Here is a 9,248-nt window from a genome sequence, read left to right as displayed (position 1 = left end):
AAAAAAAAAAAAAAAATAAAAAAGTAAAAAAAAAAAAAAAAAACCACACAGGAAGTTCTTGCACCATTTTCATCAGACATTAGCTAAGAAAATTTTAGTTCCAAAAGAAGAGTTATAAAAACAGATTAATTGCTCCACTGCACAAGTCTTATTCTATCAAAAAATAACATCCTGAATTGAGCTAGTGTATCATATCTGTGAGTCTGAGCCTTGTCAGTTTTGAGATTAGTCAGTTTCCCAAAAGACTAAAATGCTGTTTTAGGGACACTGTTAATGCCAAACAATTGCCACATAATTATGAAGGGTTTTGGTGTATCTTGGACAGGGGCCAAAAAAAAAAAAAAGAAATCTGTGTGAACTCCATTCTGATATGAGCAGCATTAAATTATGTTTAATTTTTAAATATAACAATACTAAACTAAAATACGTTATTGTGTACCACTGGATCATTCCAACACTAACATCTGACAGCCTTGCATGCAGTTATCAAGCACAAGCTTCATATATGCAAGAACGAGTCTCACCTTTCCTGAGTTCTCAGGACCGATAGCCATGCCAAATTCAGTTCGAATGAAGGTGTTATTGATGAGATTTGTAATATCCTTAAAGTTCTTTCCATAATCCTCACTAAGAGGAAGAAAAAAAGAGAGCAAATTTAGAGTGCAGGGGTCATGGATAGTGCTGGGTTCCTACTCAGCTTTCCTTCCCGCCTTTCCACCAACCTTACCTAGATACTCACCCCTCCACTGGACAGTCACGTTTCTAGCTCCAGAGGGGGCCTGATTAGTCTGAGGGAAATTCCACTTCCCACCCCCCCCCACCACCAGTGATGGGTTCAGGGAACGGGAAAGTGACCCACATTGAGCCAGTGAGACAAAAGGAAGAAATTTGGAGTCTTCTAGGAAACATATTTCCTCACAGTTAAGAGAGCCACTTGATGAAATGGTCTGTCTTCCCTTAGGCCAGTGGTTCTCAACCAGAGTATTTTTATCCTGCAGGGAACATTTGGTAATGTCTGGAAGCATTTTTCTTTTAAGAGATGGGGTCTCACCCAGGCTAGAGTGCAATGGCATGACCATAGCTCACTGAAGCCTCAAACAACTGAGCTTAAGCAATCCTCCTGCCTTAGCCTTCTGAGTCTGAGTAGCTGGGACAACAGGTGTGAGCCACTCTGCCTGACGTGGAGACATTTTTAATTATCACAACTCAGGGTTGAGATGCTACTGGCATCAAGTGAGTAGTGCCCAGTGAGGTTGCCAAACATCCTATAATGCTCAGGACTGTCCCACAACAACAAAGAATTACATGGCCCCCGAAAATGTCGATCGTACCAAGGTTGAGAAACCCTGATGATGTAGAACATGTATGCAAAGCAAAAAATTGTTATCATCATTTTGTCACAATGAGAGAACAGCTAAAGTCATTTCAGAATTCCTGAGGAGAGCCTATGACATTGAAATGAACTGACCCTGAAGTCTGTCCTTTCTCTGTATTTAGTTATATGAAATCAATAATTCCCTTATTACTGAAGCAAGTTTAATTGGGATCTCTGTAAAATGCAGCCAAAAGCCTCCTAACTAATCTTTTAATCCACAGTACTTATGATAAAGCTGTAAATTACTTAGTAGGGGTCTTGAAGTACTTCACCCTAGAGGTTGTCGTCCCTAGGCACAAGTCTCTAATGCATGCAGGACACACAATACTGCTAGGAAAAACAAACTTAATCTTAACTCTTGGGTTCTCAAAGCTTTCCCAAAAAGTTCATTCCAACAATACCTTTTAGAGGTATTTGAATCCATGTACAGATTTTGGGAAATAAGAGCAAAGAATCAGTAGCTAACTCCAACAGGTTTAATACTACGTAAAGCTCTCTTAAAACACAATACAGAATGCCAAATCCTAATATTCATTAAATTTAAGTACCCATTACTGAAGACCACCATGCACTGCAAGTTATTGCCCATAGATAAATGTAATCTGCAATTGCAGATGCATGCAGAATACAATCATGTGCCTCATAACAACGTTTCTGTCACCAATGAATGGCATATACAATGGTGGTCCCATAAGATTATGATACCATATTTTTACTATGCTTTTTCTTTGTTTACATACACAAATACTTACCACTGTGTTACAATTGCCCATAGTATTCAGAACAGTAACATGCTGTACAGGTTTGTAGCCTAGGAGCAATAGGCTATACCAGGTAGCCTAGGTATAGAGTAGGCTATACCATCTAGGTTTGTGTAAATGCACTCTGTGATGTTCACACAATGACAAAATTGCCAAACAATGCCTTTCTCAGAACATAACCCTGTTGTTAACTGACACATGACTGTACATGATTTAAAATGATGGTACAAGTTTTGGTAGTAGCCTCGACAAATAAAGAATCACAGAACCACAGGACATGAGAGATGCAAGGGACTAAGGAGAACAACTTGGCTAACTCCCTTATTTCACAGATGAGGAGTTGCAAGGGGGAGGAATTTATTAAAAGTCAACTAGTTAATTAAGGGCAAAATTGAAACTACAGTGCAATTCTCTTAACTCTCAGCCCCAAACTAGAGACAACTTTTAATTATTTGTGAGGAGTTTTTCCCTTATAGACTAGGGTCTTATTCTATCTTGCTGGGGCTTGTGAGCTGGCATGTAGAGATCACCTAAGAGGAAGCTGGAGACAGGAGGGATGTATCCATTCATGTACATGTCTCTGATAATATGCTAAAGCAGACTACGTATGTCTTTAAGTTGTTCAAATGACTTTTCCCCTCTCTTACACACATAGAAAACCCCTAGATAAATAAAATAGAGATTAGGCACCATGCAACAGACTCCTACATTACCGTTTCTTTGGCTTTGAAGTACAAGGTCAGCGCTTATCTTCCTGACAGCTGGCCAAGAGATGTGCATAAACAATTCCTAGCTCTACAGTGTGCGTATCATCAACAGCCCAGAAAACCTTCCAAAGGGATTGCAGCAGCTTGATTATCACTAGTTTACGAATCTCCCCTCCTTCGTGACATCCCCAGGGGACCTCTATAAACCTGTTGGCAAGCCTGCTTGCTTTTTAAGAACTTGGCACAACAAACACATCCCTGAGCTTCAGAAAAAGAAACCAGCATGAATCAAACAAAAAATCACCTGCTACAACACTCTGGTACTTGAACCAGTTAAACAAATGTAGAAAATAAAATGGACTAGTATCAACTTGCTGGGATTTAAGTAGGGTTCTGTCAAGGCCACTTTGGGCCCAGGGATATATTTTAACGTAACACTTTATTTAAACACACTTTTATTTTCTATCAGCGTATGTATCAGCATATAACATACATCATGAAGAGGAAATCAATGAAATATCTTGAAAAATAAATCTACTTTTCAAATTCCACATGACAATTAATAGGGTTATGAACAAGAGTCAAAGGATAAGTAAACAATTAAAACCATTTACTTTAGAAACAAGTCTTTTTAATAACAATTCTATACATCAACGCTAATATCCACTGTTTCTAGTTACCAAAAATAAATGATCACTTTTGCATGTATTCATGGTATAAACATGCACAAGAATATGCACGTTTATAACTCAAGAAAATAATGCCAAAATACAAATGTATGTGGAATAGAGCTTGTCTTAGTCCATTTGGGCTGCTATAACAGAATATCATAAACTGGGTAGCTTATGAACAACCGTAATTTATTTCTTATAGTTCTGGAGGCTAAGAAGTCCAAAGTCAAGGTGCCAGCAGATTTGATATCTGATGAGGGTCTGCTTTCTGGTTCACAGACTGTTATCTTGTCTCTATAACCTCACATGGCAGAAGGGACAAGGCGTCTCTTTTATAACAGCACTAATTCCATTTATGGGGGTTCTGCCCTCATAACCTGATCACCTACCAATGGCCCTACAGTCTAATGCCATTGCATTAGGGTTTAGGATTTCAACTTATGAATTTGGGGGGTAAATGTTCCGTCTATAATAGTCTTCTCCTGGTTAGCCCCCCAACTTCATGTCCTCTCACATGCAAAATACATTAATTACATCCCAACAGCCTCAAAAGTCTTAATTTGTTCCAGCATCAACTCTAAAGTCTAAAATCCAAAGTGTCATCTAAGTATCATCTAAATCAGAGACAGGTGAGACTCAAGGTATGATTCGTCCTGAAGCAAACTGCTTTCCAGCTGTGTACTTGTGAAAGCAAACAAATTATGTGTTTCTATAATAAAATACAACAGTGGGACAGGCACAGTATAGATACTTCCATTCCAAAAAGAGAAATGGGAAAGAAGAAAGGGGATCCCAAGTAAGTGCAAACTACAAAGCAAACTCCATGAGATATTAAGGCTTCAGGAAAATCCTCCTTGGATCCATACTCTGTCCTCCAGGCCCAGTGGGTGGGGGTCCCTCCTTCCAGACCCACTGGGGTGGGGGTCTTGCCCTGAAGCTTTGCCAGGCAGGAGTTGGGCCCCCAATGTTATGGTTGGCTCTGTACCTACTGCGCTAGGTGGAGGCTATCTGGCCCACTGAAAGCAAGGTGATAGTCCCCCCTTTTTGAAACTGAGGAGGCAGCTTTGCTGATGCTTGAATTGCCTTCAGGACCATTCTTCTCATGTCTTGAAGGATAACACGTTTGTAGTTGAACAGCTCTATGGTCCTACCCTGTCAAATCCAAGAAGTCTAACAGCCTTCCCTCATTCCTTCCCTTCAGTTCAAGCTGGCAGTTTTCTTGCTGGGGTGGCTGATTAAGTCCACAGTTTATACCCATACTAATCTCTTTACCAAACTGGTCACTTGGCCACATCCTTAGTATTTAAATTTTTCCAATATGGATAGATTGAGAATTTTAAGAATCTTTAAGTTCTGTTTCCATTTTGCTTAACGATTCTGTAGTTACGTCATTTCTCTCTTCTCACATTTTACTATCAGCAGCTGGGAGGAGCAAAGCTACATCTTCAACACTTTGCTTAGAAATTGTATCAGTTAAATATCTAATTTCATTGCTTGCAAGTTCTATCTTCCACAAAACCCTAGAACATGAACACAATTCAGCCAAGTTCTCTGCCACTTTATAACAAGAATTGCCTTTTCTCCATTGTCCAATAACACATTTCTCATTTCTGTCTAAAACCTCATCATAGTGGCCTTTGTAGTCCATATTTTTACCAACATTCTGCCATGGATTACATGGTGTTCTCTAAGTTTTCTCTACAGCCCTCCTCTTTTATGAGCCCTCACCTGAATCACCTTTAAAATTGCCTTAACAGCAACCTAGGGTTTTTCTAGCACATATCTCAAAACTCTTTCTGCCCCTACCCATTCTCTATTTCTTTTGTTCATTCTGCCATGATTAAGTCACTATAAATTGTACCATAAAAGCAACAAGGATGATGGCAAACTCTTAAAAATAGATATTGTTTTATAGTTTTCATTAATTGGGAAAGCTTCTATAGTTGATCTTCATTATTCATGGATTCTGTATTTGCAAATTTGCTTACTTGCTTAAATTCATTTGTAACCCCCAAATCATACTCATGGTCCTTTTGCAGACATTTGTCATTTTTGTCATTTGCAGACAGTTGCAGAGCAAGAAAAAATTTGAGTCACCCAGTGCACGTTTCCAGCCGAGGTCAAACAAGTGATACCGTGCCTTCTTGTTCCAACTCTTATGCTATAAACACGTATCCTTTTTGAGGTCTATTTAGTGCCATGTTTTTACATTTTTCTGCTTTTTTGATGGTGATTTTTCTGTTTAAAATGGCCTCCAAGTGTAGTGTTGACATGTTGTTTGGTGTCCCTAAGCACAAGAAGACTTTGATGTGCCACGTGGAGGAATAACACAGGTGTTAGACAAGCTTCTTTTGGGCAAGAGCTATAATGCTATTGGCCATGAGTTCAATGTTAATAAATCAACAACACATATTAAATAAGGGGTCCTTAAATAGAAACACACATAAAATTATGCGCTGATCATTTGAGGAAAATGATTGCTGTGACCAAAGGTTTGCAGAAATCTAACCCTATATTTCCCCTAGGAGCAGGGGTTCAGTATTCGCTAATTTAGTGTTCATGGCAATTTTATAGAACATAACTATTGTGAGTAATGAGAACAACTGTATTGAGATTTCCAGTTAAAAGATCAACAGGGAGAATGTAGCTTATTAAAATGTGCCAAAAGAATCATATACCAGAAACAACTGTCAGGTAAAATTGGCAGAATTTGAATTCATAATAAACTTAGTTCATAACACTTCAGTCTTTTTTCCCCCACTGTCTGATACTTTGTGTGTTTTTATTTTAATATTTTACTGTGCTTTATCATTATTGGGAAAGGATGCATGTTTTCTGTAGCAATTTTGAAAACACAAGTGGGAAAATAAACGGAGTAAGATATTGTAAATAAAATCACAGAACTTCTAATTTGAAGGAACATGAGGATGTATCTGGGGTCCTTATTTTGCTTTGATTGATAAGATAACTCTAAGTGTGTAAAAGTGAAGTAGTATTAAAGGTAAAATGCCTTCTGGGTGCAGTGGCTCATGACTGTAACCCCAGCATTTTGGGAGGCCGAGGCAGTAGGATCTCTTAAAGCCGAGAGTTCAAGACCAGCCTGGGTAACATAGTGAGACCCTGTATCTACAAAAAAATTTAAAAAAAATTAGCTGAGCATGGTTGTGTGTACCTGTAGTCCCGGCTACTCAGGATGCTGAGGGAGGAGGAACATTTGAGCACAGGAATTTGAGGTTGCTGTGAGCTATGATTGTGCCACTGCACTCTAGCCTGGGCAACAGAGTGAAAGCCTGTCTCTAAATAAATAAATAAATAAACGAATAGACAGACAGTAAAATGCCATTGTCATACCATTTAATAAACTTTTTCTTTTAAAAAAGGTGAGAATCTATTTGACAGAACTGGAGCAGTTACTGTCTGCTCTAAGTATTCACTACAGACACAAGCAAAAAGTGTCCTTGCACTTTCTGTCTGATTATGGAAGCCAAGATTGAATAGAGGAAAACGGGGGAAAACATGGAGAATTTTTGCAACTCAGGAATAACCTTGTACATATCGAAGAATCTTTTTTACTACAAAGAAGAACCTAAAATGTGAGTTTACATGACAAGTGTTGGGAAATATCCCCGACCACCCTCACCTGTTTTATTACACTTGTAAAAGCTTAAAAGTTAAAAAAAAAAAAAAAAAAAAAAAAAGCAGGAAAACATATTTCGTAAGTGGAATTTATACTAACCTTGTAACTTAAACATGCAGTCATTGTTAATAATCTCCTGCAGTGAAAACTGAATTGAGATATCATTTAAAAGGTTGTCATATAAGACGTCTTGAAGAAGCTGGTTTACAACACTTAGCAGCACTTTGCCTATTGTGTACCTATAAGTTATCCTTTTTTTAAAAAGGGATGAATTCTGAAAAGTAACATCCTGAAAAACTTACATTGACTATGGAATAAATTGTAATGTAAAATCTCTTAGAGATTTCCTTATTAATTTTCTAAATTTGAGTAATAGGAAAGAAAACCAGAAATAAAATATCCTAGTAGTTTTGTGGTAACTAGGTACAAAATTTTGGTGTAAAACAATGCTTATATTTGCTTCACAAAGTAGATCTTACCAAGAAAAGTTAGACTCAAGAGGTCAAAAACAAAAAGATGCAAAATATCTTTTAGTTGCCAAAAATCAAATTACCATCTTAATTACAGCTAGTTTATTTCTTTAACTCAATATTTTCAAGTGAGAGAACAATGTACTTTACAATCTATTATACAAATACTCCTTAATAGAAAATCAAAATTTATACTATTCAAACATGGTTCCTTTAAACTGGAGAAAGATATATATTTTTATTATCTCCCAAATCTTTCAGCAAGTCTTTTTCACATCCTAGAAACAGAAGTATATTCCCTCTAACTCTCTACAGGCAACAGAGACAACTTCTTTCTATTCTTGGGTGCCTTCATGCCATTCTACACAGAGCAGATGACATGTGATTAGCTGTCTTTTATTTGAATCCCAAATGAACCTCTAACCATATAAAATTTAGTGCACAAAGATAATCCAATAAATAATTATTAATTCTATGAAAAACAGAAGGGTCTTCAGAGTGGATTCAATGGGCTTTTATCTTATTTGTAGCTGGGCAACCACAGCATATTCAGGACCCATTTTGATCAAACTGCTCCCTCCCTTTTCCATTTCTGAGGCAACAGGTGCCTCTTGGCTGGCGTGTTCAACAACATGAGTCACTTCAGGCCAGCCCAGTCCAGCTGGAGAGGCAACAAGGCATACGTACAGTTTCCACCTAGACTCTGGAAGAGGGCATAGAGTCGGTTTCCACTTCACAGCAGGAAAGAGATAATGTTCAAAGTGAATGTGGTTTAAAAAAAAAACAAACCCAAAACTGCTGTGCAACATGAAGAAAAAGTACCTTGGTAACATTATACTATATCAGAAACAAATAAGATTTCTCTCTAGTAAAGTATATATCAGGAAAGATGGGTTTCTCACATGACTAGACAAATATAGCCTGAAAAAGGGCTGAGTCAGATGGTGGTGGTATTTAAATAGTGACACAGCAGTACTGGTTCTTGTTTCAGTTTTGGTCAGCTTAAAGCACACACAATACTGAAAAGCAAAAGGATTGGGGAAAAAAGTCATGAAAACATTTTCATTCTCCATGGGCCTGACTCAGAAACCTGTTAGGTTCAATTCTAGCCACATGATTAAAGAACAATGTAGAGAATAAAAAGTAAATTCAGAAGGCAAGCAAAAAAGTGGTTGAAGCATTAGGTATAGAAGATAATTCAACCCAGAGAAGGAAGAGTTTATTTCTTATCTTTTTTTTTTTTTTTTTTTGGTGAGCAATGGAAGACAAGAAGAGTTTAATAAATAGCCTTCAAAACATGTGGACATCAATCAGAGAGAAAGTTTTCATTTGCTACTAAAAAATGAACTGTGCTGGGCATGGTGGCTCACACCTGTAGCCCTAGCACTTTGGGAGGCCGAGGCAGGAGGATTGATTGAGGCCAGGAGCTGAAGCTCAGCCTGAGCAAGAGAGAGACCCTGTCTCTACAAGAAAACAGAAAAATTAGCTGGGCGTGGTGGTGTGTGCCTGTAGTCCTAGCTAATTGGAAGGCTGAGGCAGAAGGATCACTTGAGCCCAGGAATTTGAGGTTGCAATGAGCTATGATCACACCACTGCACTCTAGCCAGGGTGACAGAGCAAGACCCTG

General features: G+C 38.1%; 1 protein-coding gene across 3 annotated transcripts in view; it reads right to left on the bottom strand.

The window, feature by feature from the left end:
- Positions 1 to 9,248, bottom strand: part of SORT1 (sortilin 1) — a 70,927-nt gene that overhangs the window by 34,585 nt on the left and 27,094 nt on the right. For all 3 annotated transcript variants that reach the window (XM_012648536.1, XM_012648535.1, XM_012648537.1), the window contains exon 4: positions 525 to 627. In XM_012648536.1, coding sequence (XP_012503990.1) covers positions 525 to 627 — 103 coding nt within the window. The remainder of the gene's footprint in view (positions 1 to 524; positions 628 to 9,248) is intronic.

This window comes from Propithecus coquereli, unplaced genomic scaffold, assembly GCF_000956105.1.
Source record: "Propithecus coquereli isolate 6110/MARCELLA unplaced genomic scaffold, Pcoq_1.0 Scaffold289, whole genome shotgun sequence".
Classification (NCBI taxonomy): Eukaryota; Metazoa; Chordata; class Mammalia; order Primates; family Indriidae; genus Propithecus; species Propithecus coquereli.
This window is presented reverse-complemented; position numbering and strand designations above follow the sequence as displayed.